Genomic DNA, 15,395 nt, shown 5'->3' with positions numbered 1-15,395 from the left:
AAACATGTACATATGGGTACACCTTTTGGAGGAAGTGAATCAAAGACATTCCCATTTATTTTCCCTTCCTTTTACTTTAATCGTAGCGCGATGATGAGCGCTTAACCCGAATGATTGCGCCCAAGCTGAAAGTTGACCAAACGGCGCATGTTTTCTCCCCCTTAAAAACGTCACCCAAACCGTTTAATTAATGCCTGGACGGGGGAACCTCAAAAATGACTTGTTTGAAAGAATGATTGAATGCAGCGCTTCGATAACTTCGCCTTCACTCATCCTTTTATGGTCTACCCCAAATGAAAACATTTTTTTCGCAAAAAAAAAAAAAGGCTAGCCATTATGAAGTATGTAATGTTTATGTACAAATGGGACAACACGCGGCGCTACCAAAAAGTGCACAATGCGCGAGGGAAAAAAAAAAAAAAAAAAAAAAAAAAGAACAAATTGGCAACTTCAATTTTTTCCAACCATTACAACATTCCAAAATTTTCAAAAGAGATACTTTTCAAATTTCCTTTTTTGCATCTTGCCCAGCGAAGGAATGTACATTCTTGAGAGATAAAACAAGAGGAAGCCATTCGTAACAGGGCAAAAGTGAGCACCTTGACACCTGCTCAATTGCGCCCACAATTGTAGAACACAAGTGAGCCTCCTCTTAAAGGGGCACAAAAAAATACATCTGCGTAAAACCCATACTAGGAAACCCATTTGGCACGTTTATCAAAAATAAATCAGCGACAGGCCAGCACGTCAGGCGAAGCCGTCGTTTCCCCCACCCCAGAGCAGGGACAGTCTTGCACATTTACAGTTGCGGCACGGACGCGTACGTTACATACGTGCATAGTACCCACAGTGTACACATCTTTGTGAACATATCCACTGCGTCGTAGTGCCAACATGCGTCCGCACCTTAGTGGCACGAAGGAAACGCTCCCTCATACAAAACATGTGTTACCCAAAAAATGAAAACGAACGTAGCACAGAAGGTCAACTGGCAGAAAATATAGAAAGTGCCCACATGTTAAAGAAAGAGCTTAGTGAATTGTACACCGACGAAGGTTACCAACATTGCGAAAAGACTCAACCGGAAAATACCTCTCATTTTGTTAGCAGTGGAAGTGCCAAGAAAAAACGAGAAACTGCCAAAGGAAAGCATAACCCTGAAGGAATTCACAAAAATGTAAATGCACATGAAAAGAAGGAGGACGATGGTGTAGACCAAAATGGACAAACCAATACAGAAAGAACGAACACGAAAAAGCATAAATCCTCAACAGATGAACCACCAACTGGGCGGAAAAAAAAAAAAAAGAAAAAAAAAATTTAATGACCATGAAGTGACCAAACCGTCTAAACAAATGATTAGAATAAATTACCTATTGCAAGCATCATTTCTAATGAATGAATTTAACCAGAACATCTCAAGGGAGTATATCAAAACGATGAGGAAACTTTCGAACAAGTTTTTAATAAAACACGACAAAAAATTTAAGAAACTCTTCTGCAAAAAATGCAACTCAGTCCTCATCCCAAGTGCTACTTGCAAAGTTTCTGTTAACCCACAAAATTTGAGTAAGAAAGAAAAAAACAGAAATGAGGAGGTGAGTACCAATTTGAAGGGGAAGTTGAGAGATGAATTTCTGGTTTCATACCGGTGTAACTACTGTCAGCATGACACAAAATTTGTTTACGAAAATGGTTTGACCGCTCAGCGCGCGAATGAAACGGAGGCCGTCTGACGGGGATGCAGATCATAAGTGCATGAAAAAGCGCATGCCCAAGTGTATAAAAATGTTTAACAGGGGGTGTGCTCCTCAAATTGGAACAAAAATTCTGAGCAATGTGTGCAAAGGAAAGACATTTTAAAAGGAGGAAAAAAAAACCCACACACGCGCACACGCAGCTTGTAGAAATTATAAGCTTTGTTCTGCTAAAACCAGAAATGCGAAAAATGAAAAAAAATGAAGCAGAGCAGAGTATAGTAACACGAAGTAAACAAAATTACAAGCTATAATCCGTTTTCACAAGGAAACTTACAAAATGGAATTTTTTTTTTACTGCTTTTTTTAAATTTATGTCATAAATATCCACAATGAGGGAACGCCAGTTATGAAGGATAAGCAAATCTACCTGGCCCATTTTTTTTTTTTTTTTTTTTTTGTTTGAAGTGTCCAGATTTTTTCCAACTGCACTTCATTTTCTCATTCGTAAAAGGGAAGAGTAAAAATATTCAATAGCACCTCTGTTTATTGAAATTTTCGCATAAAATTTTCCCAATTAACAAACTACCTGGAAATTAAGCCTTTTGGCCATCTCAACATATCTACAAATTTGTGCACATGTGTGTGTGTGCGCGCGAAGGGTTGCATATAAATGCGCTTTTATATGTATATATATCATATGCACATGTTTACCCATACAAATTGACACTTCCTTTTCGGTAGAAATTTATTCACCCCTTTTTTTTGATCACCAAATGATACTCCCTTTTTGCGTAAAAGTTACTTTCCACAAGTGATAGTTCCTGCCGCTACGTATACAGTTGTTAAAGCTTAGAGAATTCAACAGAAAAGTTATTGGAGTGGAAAATATGAACTTGGTATAGCAAAATAAAAAATAGTTTTTTTTTTTTTTTATGAACAAAATTGATAAAAATAAAATTCGCGCATTTTTCTTAAAAAAAACATGACCATGCTATATTTTTTTCATGGTTAAAATTAAGTCACAATATCGAAAGCTAGCCATCTTTTTTTTTTTTTTTTTTTTTTTTTTTTTTTACAACACTGCAACGGCAACAATCTTGTTTGTTCCTGTTGGTGCATTCACTTGTTATTTCTACTTTGGATTACACAAAAAAATGGGGTACAAATATTTTTTCACGCATATATGAATTTTTCAAGATATTTGCGCTTGTATATGTTTCTTCTAATTCATCTGGGTTTTAACATCCGCTTTGTTCTGTTTTATTGTGTTTTCTTTTCCAGGTCATCCACAGCACTTTAACATGTACACATGTGTATACGTAAAATAGCTTTTTTTTTTTTTTTTTTTTTTTTTTTTTTTTTTTTATTTTGTACACTTATTTCTTCTCATAGCTACCAACAACAGGATAAAATGCACATGAACAAATTTTAAAATAGCTTTTTTTTTTTTTTTGTTTTTTTGTACATGTAAATGTTACCCATCAGCATGCTTTAAAATATTTATTTTGTTTTTGTTTTTTTTTTAATTCTGTGCACTTTTTTTTTTGTACTAAAATTGTGATGTTGTTTATGTATACATACAAATATGCATGCATTTGTATAATACGTCTGTCCCTTTGTTTGTTTTTTGTAGTGACTTTTAATTGGCTAATTTGTGTAACATAAAGGGAAAAAAAAAAAGAAAAGAAAGAGGCTACATAGACCATTTTTGCGTGTCACTTTTGCGCGCCATTTTTACGTGCCATTTTTACTCACCAGTTGTAATGAATAATCTCACCAGAGATGGACCCAAACGACAGTAAAAACGCGGACCTGTCAGCCGACTCAACAAATGAAAGACAGGAAAACGCGGCAACGGGGATCGAAACGCAGGATGAAAACCCAAAGAAGATAGATGAAGAAGAAAAAATTGCAGGCGTAGAAACAAATGAAAATGCTCCAGCTTCTGCCAATGATGTTGTAAATGACACAAAGGCGGGGGCGACGGACTTTGATACTTCGAATAAGGACAACAACTGCAGCATGGATGCTACTATCAACGCGACCGGAAAACTGACGGAAAATGGGGAAATCAGAGACGGCGATAATGGCTTGAATGTGGAAGACGCGTCCAAATTGGTCAAAGAAGGAGATGAACATGTGAACAAAAAGGAGGCTTTAAAAGAGGGGGAACAAGAATCTAGAAAGGAGGCTCAACATGAGGCTGAGAAGGAGCACCAAAAAGAGAACTTTCCAAGTAGCGAAGTCAAACCGCTTGAGGGTGCTCCCATGAGCAAACACTCGGATATCACCTTTTCCCCCAAAGCGCCCCCCACATTTATGAACAGCGAGCCGTTATACATCGAAGTGAAAGGCCTCCTGCAGGTCCTTAACCCTCAGGATTTTGCCAAAAACATGAGTATGGAAAGGTTGAATTTAGGAAAAAAAAACGAAAATGTACCGACCAGCAAGCGTTCACTTAGTGTGCCATACAAAGGAGTTTCGAAGGGCATTCCAAAGGACATTAACAGGCAAAGCAGTAAAAGCATTAATGCAACTGCTCAGAAGTTTCCAGGACTGCCCAAATCAGCAGATCTGATAAAAAGACCCCCTCTGCCAATTAAGTCACCCATAATAAATCCACCAATTACAATGAACAAAAGTAACCTTCATAAGGAGGGAATTACGGGGAAGGCGTTAGACACTGGTAAAGGAAAAAGCATTTTTCGAAATTTACCAAAGAAAATCCCTTCACCGGAAGTAGTAAAGTTAAAGCCCAAGGCAATGATTAAAACGAATTTTGTTCCATCCAAAGAAATTAGCAAGGACGAAAAAGGGAAAGCACTGCTGCTAAAGGAAAAAACATCTTTGAAAATTCCTCCAAAAGTGTTACCCTTTCTGATTAAAGAGAAAAGTGTTAAACATAAGGCTCCTCCCAAGGGTAACATAAAACACACGTTGCATTATCTTAAGAGAGCTGCAGAAATAGGAAGCAAAGAAGTTGATGAATCTGCGACGGAAGGGAAAGAAGTTCTAAGTGGGGCCACCAGTAATATAAGAAAGAGCTCACTAATCACTCGAAAATTTATAGAAAAGCCCAAAAATACACAAAAAAGTAGCCCCTTAAAGATGGAAGCTGTGAAAAGAGGAAAGGCAATTTTAGACACAAAGAAAATTTTAGCCAAAAAACCCATTTCCAAGTTGGTAGGTGAATCTAAGACAATGGGAAAGGATAGAAAGAAAAAGGTTCTGCTTAAGAGTATACAAGGGAAAGAGGCACAGTCATCGGAGGCTCCTATGGACATCGCTGCCCCTAAATTAGACGACGTCGCAGATGCAGATATTGAGAAGAATCCCGAAAAGGAAGAAAAACCGACCGAGGAAGTGGACCAAACGAACAATGAACAGATAAACGTAAATGAAGGTACCAAGGAAGAACCTCCCCAGGTAGATAAGGAAGAAGTCGTAGTAGTTGATACGGAACACATCATAGGGAGGGAAAAAACGTTAGAAGAAAAAGACGAATCAGAAATGGAAAGATGTGGGGAAAACATGTACGACTTGACGAGAAGTGAAACGGAGAGGCCGGAAGAGGCAGGTGAAGTGGAGGGGGAAGTCGTGGAAGTCGAACGGGTGAAAAAGGTGGACGATGAGGATGAGCACGCCGATGCGGGTGGCAATAACGACTTGGATGCAGGGAAGAGAGAACAAAAAGGGGAAAAAGAAGATAAAGCCGAAAAGGCGGATGGTGAAGAGCAAGGGGGAAAATCGGCTGGTAGCCGAAAGGAGGTAGGGCCGGAAGAGTTGGAAGGGGAAATGAAGGGCGAAGAAACGGTCCAACCAGCGGAACCGGCGGAACCAGAGAAACCGGCGCAGTCAGAATCAGACGAGAAAAAGAAGGGGCTCGAAAAAGTGAACGAAGTGAAGGAGGCGAAAAAAACAAAATCCGAGATAAAGAAAGGCGCGGACCACAAGATAAGTAAAAAGGTGCCAAAAAGAGGCGATAACGCATTGACAAAGAAGGATGAGGGTGGGTCTCCGCTAACTATGAAGGCAATTGGGAAGGCGCCTCTAACGATGAAGGCAATTGGAAAGGCGCCTCTAACGATGAAGACTATTGGGAAGGCACCGCTTACCATGAAAACCATTGGGAAAGTGCCGCTCACCATGAAAACCATTGGGAAAGCGCCTCTATCCATGAAGACCATTGGGAAGGCACCTCTAACCGTGAAGCAAAGCACAAAGCCCGAATTGGCCCTAAAACACAAGGCAACGATGAAAGGCATCCCATCGTTACTAAAATTAAAGACAGATATCACAGGCAACGTAAAAGAAAAGAAGAGCATAAAAAACGAAAAAAGCAGCGACCCGATAAAAAGTGCAACTAACAAAAATTCGCCCCAAAGAAAGACCATCCTCTTTTTGAAGAAAGCTAACACTTTAAAGAAAGCTACATTGAGCAAAAATTCTTTGAAAGATGTAGATGCAGAAAAGAAGAAGCTTCTAAAAAAGTTAGATACATCTATGAGTGATAAAAATGGGAAAATAGATGCAGAAAATGATTCCATTTCCATGCCAAGTAAAGGTGTGTCCAAGAAAGTTTCTTCTACATCTATTAAAAACGCCTTGTCCATTTTTAAGAAAAAAACGTTGAGTAAGTCCAAGACGGACAGCATTCATGAGCTCATGTCGAGCGGAGGCAACAACAACGCAATCGTGTCGTCCAAGTCAGAAAATATTCACAACGTGTTAGAGCAGAAGAAGGAGGGAGAAGCCGAAGCAGATGAGTTATTTACAAAAAAGTTGTTAAGTTCGAAGGATCTAGGAGCGGGTGCAAAATCGAGCTCATCCCATGAGAGCGATCATCAAAATGAAAATGCAAAGGAATCTCCTCCTCCCATGGGGAAGAACGAAGAAGTCGGATCTAAGGGGGATCAAGAATTGTCCAAGATGGTAGTAAAGAAACCCTCCTTGAAGAAATCCAAGTCGCTCAAGAAGCTCAAGTCCAAGTCGAGCAAAAAAATGAGCATGAGTGATGACATTTCAATTGGAGAAGAAAAGGTAACTAAAAAAATTGCCAAGCTCAGTAGCTCCAGGAAGATAAAAAGTGCCGTGTCTCAAATCAAGGAGGAGAAGAAAATGAAAAAGCTGAAATCAGAAACATTCCACAAGGGAGCGAGCAGCGTAACCAAAATGAAAGATAAGAAGGGCCCCAAGAAATATAAGTCGAGCACTGGAAATGGGAACAGTAAAATTGCCAAAGAAGGAGTAGGAAGCAAATCCTTGCTCGAAAAGGAATTAGTTAAAATGAAGTCTTTTAAGGATAAATGGAACAGCGATTTTGTGACTCCAAGGATAGGAGGGATGGATTCATCGAATAGCTTTTTTGCCCATGACAAATTGGAAATGTCTAACGCTGATGCGTCCGATGATAACGCGCCCCACTCGATTACCTCTCCTTCAGTGTCGTCCAAAAAGATGAGGAAGAAGAAGAAAATGAGCAATCGCGTAAATGGCCCGGTCCGTACAGATGATGCTCCCAAAAAGAGAGGAACCACCGGGAAGGCTAAAAAAATTGCCCCTAGCTCCAGCATCAAATCCATGGAGCATAGAATTGTGAGCGACTTGGAGCAGGACGCACAACCCCTCCCGGTCGCACATAAAGGCAGCACGTCCACCACTACAACTGGCGAAGAAAGAAGAAACAGCGGAGATACAAACGCAGGAATGTCAAAACTGAGAAACGCTTCCCTGTTCAATTTTAACCGAATCAAATCGGGGAACACGTTGAGGAATTTATCAGTCCAAGTGAAGTTAGAACCTCCCCCCATGGAAGTAGCATCCCAAGGGGAACCCAATTTGAAGGTAAACAATTTATGCTCGAAAACACCAGTGGTGGCTAGAAGGACAAGTGGGATGATCCCTCAAAATACCAGTTGGATGCTTGGCAAATGTTGCTCAGTGGGGAATAGCAGCACTGAATATGTCTACGAGAGAAAAGAACCCGCGATTCAGAACTTCAGCTCCCTCTTTAACGTGAATAATAAGTATATGCCGGTAAGCACGAATATGCAAATGGCTCTCCTGTCTGGCAACAGCGTAAAGCTGTCAAATGTTTACGAGTCTGATTTGCTGGGCAGGGGTGAGTGGGCGCTGAACAGGGAGACTCTACGTGGGTCGCTCCGTGGCAACATGGCCAGCAGCGGCAGCCCCTTGCGTAGACCGGTGAGCGGGTTGATAAGTAGGCCATCGAGCAGGTCGATGGGCAGGTTTATGAGTAGACCGATGAGCAGCCAGGTTAGCCGACGAGTGAGCGGTCAAATGGGTAACCAAATGGGCAACCAAATGAGCGGCCAACTTAGCTACCAACTGGACGGCCAAATGGGAAGTCAAATGAGTGGTCAATTGAGTGGCCACTTGAGCAACCAACTTAGCCACCAACTGGACGGACGGAATAGCCTCCCCCTGAGCTGCAAAATGAATTCTGGATCATACTCCAACAAATCACTCCTAAATAATAGCAGCCCCCCCGAGTTAAGAAGAAGGCCATCCTGCAACACAACAGTGAATTACTGCAGTTGTATATAGGAGGTTTGGGGGTGCTTCATGATGAATAATTTCTCCCGTGCGGGTGTATTTCCCTTCCGAATGTGGGAAAGCGTGAGTAAGTTATAAAATGTATGCGCAAGTACGTAGATACATTATTTCAACATTTTACCAACGTGATGTTTTCTTTTTTTCCATCCTGCTTTTTCATTATCAAAAATGTTACCCTTTGCTTGTTTTTGTCTTCATCCGTGTCGATAATTCTTTCGTAGAATTAAAATTTCGTAGCCTTACATGACATGAGCAGTATAATTATTTATTTTATGCCCCAAGTGCGGGGAACGCACTTTTTCTTTTCCCGCCCCTCCTTCTGCTGGGTGCTTCTCTCTTTCCTTTTTTTTTTTTCCTTTTGTTTTCGTTATTTTTTCCTTTTTTTTCGTTCTTTTTTTTTCCGCCCCCTCCGCAGTAATGTGCATACACACAAAGGTTAACCTTATGGGTGACTACATGCACAACGAGTACGACGAACATTTTTTAGTGTCCTCCAGGGAGTTGAGAAAAAATAGGGTAACTTTTGCAAAATTAAAAAGGGGGACGTTCACCAGGAGGAAAAATATATCACTTAATTATCACTAAGGCCAAATTAGCCGTTAAAAGAAAGCAAATTTGTGAGAAATAAAAAAGAATGAACACCAAAAAAGGGGGGCACGCAAAGTAAGACACGCAGAAATAGCTTCTTCGTAATATGCGCATATGTTCTGTTGTACGATTTTTTTTCTCCCTTTTCCTGTTAATGGTTAGTGATTGGTCACACCTTGTACTTATTCAGGTGCTCTTTCAAGTGGTCATTTTCGTGATACAGGTGGTTGATGTGCCTTCTGTATAAATCAATTTGCGTTTTGTACATGGATGGGAGTTTTCCTTGGCTACTGGACGGCACTGGCTGTGTGTCCCCCGATTCTCCGCTGCTACAGAGCAATGGTTTTACATCTGTCGAGGCCCCCTTCTGTGGCTCCCCTTTCGTACGCACATTAACCGAGTGGGCCTTAACCAAACGTTCATTTTTTCTAGTGAGCCTCTCCTTGTTTTTCAGCAAATTGTGTGTGTAAAAGAAAAAGTCATTTATCACACTTTGTTGCAGCTTAATTAAACTTAAAGAGTCATTGTAGCTCTTAATTAACAAGGTTAGCATTTGCAACGTTTTTTCTGAGTGAGGAGAGTGGTTCACCAGGTCGTAGGTTGGCACATGGACGTGCTTTACCATCACTTCTTTGTTAAAAATGTTGAAATTATTCTTCTCATCGGATGTCCTAATTTTTTCTGTATATGTAGAAAGGGACAAATTATTTTTATACAATGTTTCATTAATAAGGGTTATGTCATTTTCACTTAAAAAATTTGGCTGGAAATATTTTGTGTTGAATTTTGTTTTTTTGTTTTGTTCCTCTTTTGCTTTCTTCCTTTTTTGCTCTTTTAACTGCAAAAAGTTCAGGATGTATTTGTTTGCATAAATTATATTTTCACTGTCATATGTTATGTCCTGCTTATAGCCATTTGTGACTTTTCTTCCTTTCTGTTCATTCTTTATGGTACTTAACAAATTTAGTTCTTTCAGGAGGGAGAAGTTTTTAACCAGCCTGTTGGCAATTTTTATTTTGTCTTCCTTGTATGTATCTTCGCACTGGATGTCTTGGCTAATCAGTTCGTTTACAACTCCGCTGCTCATTTTTGGTTGCTCATCCCGCTGCGTCTGCGTGGGGTTACATGTATGTACGTACGTACGTAACGGTGTGCGCATATATGCAAATAGCCGTTCATGTGTTTTCTCCCACTTGGGGGTTGCCTTCTTCGCCCCTTTTTTTGTAAGTCTCCCCCTTGTGCTATGTCGGCCTCTTAACAGTTGTAAAAATCTTCAGTGCTCTCTTTTGCAATTTCGCACTTTTCTCCTTGTTGTCACGCCAGCCATGCTTGTTCGCTCCTCAACTCTTTATGTGAAATTTTCGTCCAGCTCCAGTTCTCCTCTCGCATGGGGAATGAACATATATTGATGCATGCGTGGGATAATTATACATGCCTCTTTCGCGCATGTGATAACGTGAAAGGGGCAAAAAAGGAAAGAGCACGTGGAAATAAAATTACCAGTGGGGCAAACAAATTGGGGGAAAAAAAAGTTCACCAGGCGGCGGACGCACATGTGGTACAATGCGCGCCGCGTTATTATACATGTACTTTTTTTTTACGTTATGATGTGCCCATGTGCGCATATATGTGCACATGACAGGTAAAGAGAAAAAAAAAATGTACTTCATGTATACACATACAAACGGCAATCATGGGACTTGTGAGGAAAAAAAAAAAGGGTTAAACAAAATGAAAAGTTTCGCTGCTTTAGCTTTAATGGAAATTTGTTTGTTCAAGTTATTGGCGCCATTCGTTTTTTCCATGGCCATTTTTTTAAACAATCTTTTTTAGGCATCATACAAATGTTCAGCGTTTTGTGTTTTCCTTTTTTGAAACATTGCATTCGTTTAGCGCAGTGTTCAGCTCGTTCGCCTTTTTTTTTTTTTTTAACCCCCCATTTTCCACTCCGGGGAGACCGCATGAATTCTTTAATTTGTCCAACTCTGTGTTTTTGAATTTTCGATGATTCTTTTTAAAGCGCGAAATGTGGCCACTGCTGGTGCTGTTCTTGCAGCTTTGTGAGCAATTCTTTTAGAGGCATCCCTGCGTTGTTCGCTTCCCTTTTGAGTGGAGCGGGGACTTGGGGAAAGCAAGCTGTGAAGGCGTTTTTTTGTCTTATTATCTTATTGTTTTGTAGTTTTTTTGTTCTGTTGTTTTGTTGTTTTGTTCTTTTTTTGTTTTATTTTTTTGTTGTTTTGTTTTTGTTTTGTTTTGTTTTTGTTTTGTTTTTGTTTTGTTGTTTTTTTGTTTTTTTTTAGTCCCGCGTGACTTCTTCACCGCGGTTGCTCTCCTCGTGGGAACTTTTAACCTTAAGCCGATGTGTATGTTGTACACATTTACACACATATGTGTAACCCGTGCGAACTCCCATTTGGGTTAAAATTGGGATAGTTTTCGCCCCCCCACACACCCCTGTCTGGCGTCTAACCACTCGTACATTGCCGCACACATTCCTGCAGAGCGCCCCGTTTCTCCTTTTCCCCCTTTTTTTCTCCCCTCCATAAGAAAATGTTCTGTTGTTCGAAAAACATATTAGACGCGGTGGATAGGAAAAGGAGGGACTATGGAATATTCACGGAAAAAAAGAAAAACGATGAGGGAAATGAATTAATATCAATATGTGATAATAAAGTATCCATAGTTAATATTTTAAGAAGAGGAAATAATCCCACGTCCAATGAAAAGGAAGCAAAGGGCGACACAAGTAAGAAGATGTCGCCGGTGTCTAAATCCAATGTGCTCAAATATTATGAAGCGAACATTTTGAAGGAAAGAAGTTCAAAGGGGGCATCCCTTACAAATGTAACAAAAAACCAAGAAGCGAAAAAAAAAAGAGAAGATACGCGCAAGTCACACCATGATAAATATAAGAAGGATGTTATTAAGGACAATTACGAGGTGGATGATTTTACGCATTTGAAGGCGAAGCACGATTTTAAAACTTTGAAGGAAATACAGAGGCAGCTGAAAAATTGCCTAAAGGAGCAGGAGTTTAGCATCCACGATGATATTTTGTTTTTGAACATATACAGACTAACCCACAAGAAAATGTACTCCCTGATGGATAGGAAAAAGAAGAATGCGGTAAGTTTGGAGGGGTCCTTACGGTATGTGTGGGTGCCTCTGCAGGTGTGTACGTGTATGCGAATGTCTATGCCTGTGTGTATGCGTGCACTTTCCCCCACACCTCTACTGCACAACACACGGATGCCTCCCCATTCCACCCCCCCCACAGGGCCACTACAACTGCAACGAAATCCTGGACATGATAATGAACGGGAAGCTGAACAAAAACAGCCTAATTAAGCGAAAATCGGAGGCACAATATGTGTACCTAAAAGAAAAAATCGGCGAAATTAATTTTTTAAAAAATATGGAGCTACAATATTATCTCAAAATTAAGAAAAACATACCCTCCATGAAATCTAAATTTGAAGAAAATTACACAAAGGAAAATTCCCTATTTCTGGAATTCAGCGAAAAATTATTAGCGGAAAAGGTAAAGTCATTAAAACAGTTCTTTGTTTCTCCCTACTGTAAGAACATTGTAGAAATAGTTTTAACACCTAAGAAGAAGAAGTGGAATACATTTTATGGGTATCATAAGATTTTCGTCGATCTATTTGTAACAAAACATATTTCTGTATACTTTTATCACATCATTGAGAAAAAAATAGAAAAGCATAATTTGGCACAGAAGACAGGTCCTCTACAGTTAAGAATAAAATTGAAGACAAATTACCCCCAAGCAGTAAAGACCATTTTCCGGTACATATACGACAAAACTTTGAACCTTCACGAATTGGATTTTAAATTATTGGTGACTGTATATATGGAGTGTGTTCATTTAAAAATTCTGAGCATCATGGATGACGTGATTGAGGTTATTTCTCAGAAAGCCACCTTCGACAACATCATTGGGGTGATGGGGCTGGCGTCCAGCTTTAAGAAAATCGCGATTCCCCTGTTTAACGACTTCGCACGAATCATTTCGGACTCGGGGGGGTACCTCTTTTCGAGTAAGCCAAGCAGAGTGCAACGCGCATATCACGTGAGAGTGTGCACGCGTGAAAATGTAAAAAAGAAAAATGTGCGTTTGCCCTTTCCATAGACCGACGCGTTTTCCCTCATTGCTCCCCCTTTTTCCGCCCCAATTGAGCAGAAAATTACCATTACCTGCTGGACAGCAAAACATATAGCCACTTCCTCGGCAGCGATAACCTCATCTTGAACGAAATGAGGCTCTTCATCGAATCCGTAAAGTTCATAATCAAGAACAACTGCAACATGAAAGAACAAAACTTAATTTTCCAAAACATCAGATTCAACCTCCTATCCATGGAACAACTGCAAGAAATTCACCAGTACATAAAAAATTGCTTCGAAGACATTATACATAGCAAGTACGACGAGACGAATTTCATTTGCATGAGGTACCGACACTCCAAGTTGAGGATAAAGGAAGAATATCCAAATAATGACCACAGGGAAAATTCCAATGAAGCAAATGATCAGAGTAAAGAAACTGCTGAGGGGGACAAATCAGATGATGTAAAGACAAACGAAGAAGTGGCACCTGTTGCAGGACCCCCCAAGTTTTCCTTCTCTGAAGAAATAAAACACTTAAACGAATTTTACAAAATAATAAATAAAGAAGCATTTGAACCCCCGTATATTAGTAAGAAGAAAAAAGAATTCTTATCCACTAAGAGAATAACCATTTGCATGAACAATATTTACAACATCCTTTTTGATCATATTTTCAAAAAGGTGGGAAATCAAAAGGAAGTTAAGGAGAGATGCAGGATATGGAAGGAAAATAAAAACTTCTTGTGTGTAAACGATTTTACCAATGAAAACTATTCCTTCCAATTAGTTAAAAAAAAAGAAAGTACAGATAAGTATTCTTTCACACATGGGGACGAAAGGTTGATAAGCGAATGTAAGTTGGTGTACCAAATTGTACAAAGCAAAGAGAGTAATATTTCCATCGGGGTCATCTTAAAAAGGAAGGAATTAAACAATTTATCCAACGCACAGAATTGTAAAATCCCAGTGACGTTACTCGAATGTAGTGACCAGCTGGTCATTTATTTTGACTTTTTTGTAAATGATTTTTACGTGTGCAATTTTGACAATAACACCTCCACGTTATTGAACAGGACAAAATTGAACATACATGCACATGAAAATAAATTACAAAATGGGGACATGATTATTTACAACGTAGCCGTTATAAATCAAGCCCTCGAAATTGATATCACAATATTACCAAAGGGAATTAGCTTTTCCTTTTCCTTTCCGCTGCTAAAACCGACCATTTGGGGCGGACAGGTGATAAAAAGACCCTTCATCCACGTGAAGCCCTTTTTCGCCCTCAAGGATGCCTTAGACTCTATTTCCGTGCCCATCGTAAAGTTCTAAATGCGCCCGGGCATTTGCAGAAAGTGGGGTGGCCACATGGAAACATGTAAATATGTGTGTGCTACACGTATGTGTATGGATGTGTATATACACGTAAACATGTTTGCCGTTTGCGTCTTCGCCGTTTTCTGTTTTTTTTTTCTTTGAATCTGGCATCACAGGGCCTCACCCGTACAAATGCTTTATTTTTTTAATCCCATCATGATCCCCATTCGTTAATTTACTTTTTCACATCAAAATTTTTTTCTTTTTTTTGCGTCAAAAGAGTTCTTTTCAATTTGTATAACGCAGTGTACATGAGTTCACCACATGTGCATTTATGTGTACAAAAGAACAAGCATATGACATGATTGCTTTCATATGCGAGGTCTGTGTGCGCGGTACGTATGCATGGTATACACATACATATACACAAGAGTGTACGGGTGGACCGCTGAGCAGTTTGCCAAAGGGATAATTATAAGCAGCGCTTCATTGCTCTCTTTACTAGTATTTCGTTTTTAATTTTTAAATTTTTTTTTGTAGTTTTTAACCTCCTTTGGTTTTACTGCGAAGTGATTTTTTTTTTTCACATTGCTATGCATTTTTCTTTTTTTTTGCCAACACAATTCTGCCTCTTTTTTTTTTCCCACCTTCAGCAACAATTTAGTACTTTTCTGTTTTGTGAAATTATATAACACTTTTAAACACTTTAAAGTTTTTCACACTTATAATGAAGCACAGATGTTTTTTCATCTGGTTTTAATTGCCACATTATGATAATTCCTAGCCGTCCCCCCCTCTTCTTTTTTTATGCATGAAAGTTCTTCTACGCAGTAGAGCACGTCGCGGCGCCACACCACTCACTTGCAACTTTTTGCCCACCGAGCGCGCCAAACGGAAAAGGAAAAAAGAAAAATTCGCGAAATTAGCAAAAGGAGCCTTCCTTCCGAATATTCCACTACTCTTCCATCTATAGGCGAATCCAGCAAAGATGACTAAAAAAAATTATAAGGTATCAAAGCAAATGTGCGTACGCTGAGATTCGATTCTCTCGTCGACTGACTGATTCATTTTTTTTTTTAT

General features: G+C 39.6%; 5 protein-coding genes across 5 annotated transcripts; 4 read left to right on the top strand and 1 right to left on the bottom strand.

Moving 5' to 3' along the window:
- Window positions 1-943: 943 nt before the first annotated feature.
- Window positions 944-1,324, top strand: PCOAH_00043120 (Uncharacterized protein; the record flags this gene model as incomplete). Its single annotated transcript, XM_020061096.1, has 1 exon — window positions 944-1,324. The coding sequence occupies one exon, from the start codon at window positions 944-946 to the stop codon at window positions 1,322-1,324; it is 381 nt and encodes a 126-aa protein (XP_019917061.1).
- A 31-nt stretch (window positions 1,325-1,355) lies between these two features.
- PCOAH_00043110 (Ribonuclease P protein subunit RPR2) lies at window positions 1,356-1,736 on the top strand (the record flags this gene model as incomplete). The annotated part of the gene is made up of 1 exon (XM_020061095.1): window positions 1,356-1,736. One exon carries the CDS (start codon window positions 1,356-1,358, stop codon window positions 1,734-1,736), a length of 381 nt encoding a protein of 126 aa, XP_019916578.1.
- Window positions 1,737-3,482: 1,746 nt separating this feature from the next.
- Window positions 3,483-8,267, top strand: PCOAH_00043100 (Uncharacterized protein; the record flags this gene model as incomplete). Its single annotated transcript, XM_020061094.1, has 1 exon — window positions 3,483-8,267. The coding sequence occupies one exon, from the start codon at window positions 3,483-3,485 to the stop codon at window positions 8,265-8,267; it is 4,785 nt and encodes a 1,594-aa protein (XP_019916460.1).
- A 766-nt stretch (window positions 8,268-9,033) lies between these two features.
- PCOAH_00043090 (Uncharacterized protein) lies at window positions 9,034-9,951 on the bottom strand (the record flags this gene model as incomplete). The annotated part of the gene is made up of 1 exon (XM_020061093.1): window positions 9,034-9,951. The coding sequence occupies one exon, from the start codon at window positions 9,949-9,951 to the stop codon at window positions 9,034-9,036; it is 918 nt and encodes a 305-aa protein (XP_019916569.1).
- Window positions 9,952-11,414: 1,463 nt separating this feature from the next.
- PCOAH_00043080 (Uncharacterized protein) lies at window positions 11,415-14,330 on the top strand (the record flags this gene model as incomplete). Its single annotated transcript, XM_020061092.1, has 3 exons — window positions 11,415-11,990; window positions 12,142-12,925; window positions 13,069-14,330. The coding sequence occupies 3 exons, from the start codon at window positions 11,415-11,417 to the stop codon at window positions 14,328-14,330; spliced, it is 2,622 nt and encodes an 873-aa protein (XP_019916243.1).
- Between the last annotated feature and the right edge of the window lie 1,065 nt (window positions 14,331-15,395).

The sequence above is a fragment of the Plasmodium coatneyi genome, chromosome 12 (assembly GCF_001680005.1).
Source record: "Plasmodium coatneyi strain Hackeri chromosome 12, complete sequence".
Taxonomy (NCBI): domain Eukaryota; phylum Apicomplexa; class Aconoidasida; order Haemosporida; family Plasmodiidae; genus Plasmodium; species Plasmodium coatneyi.
This window is presented reverse-complemented; position numbering and strand designations above follow the sequence as displayed.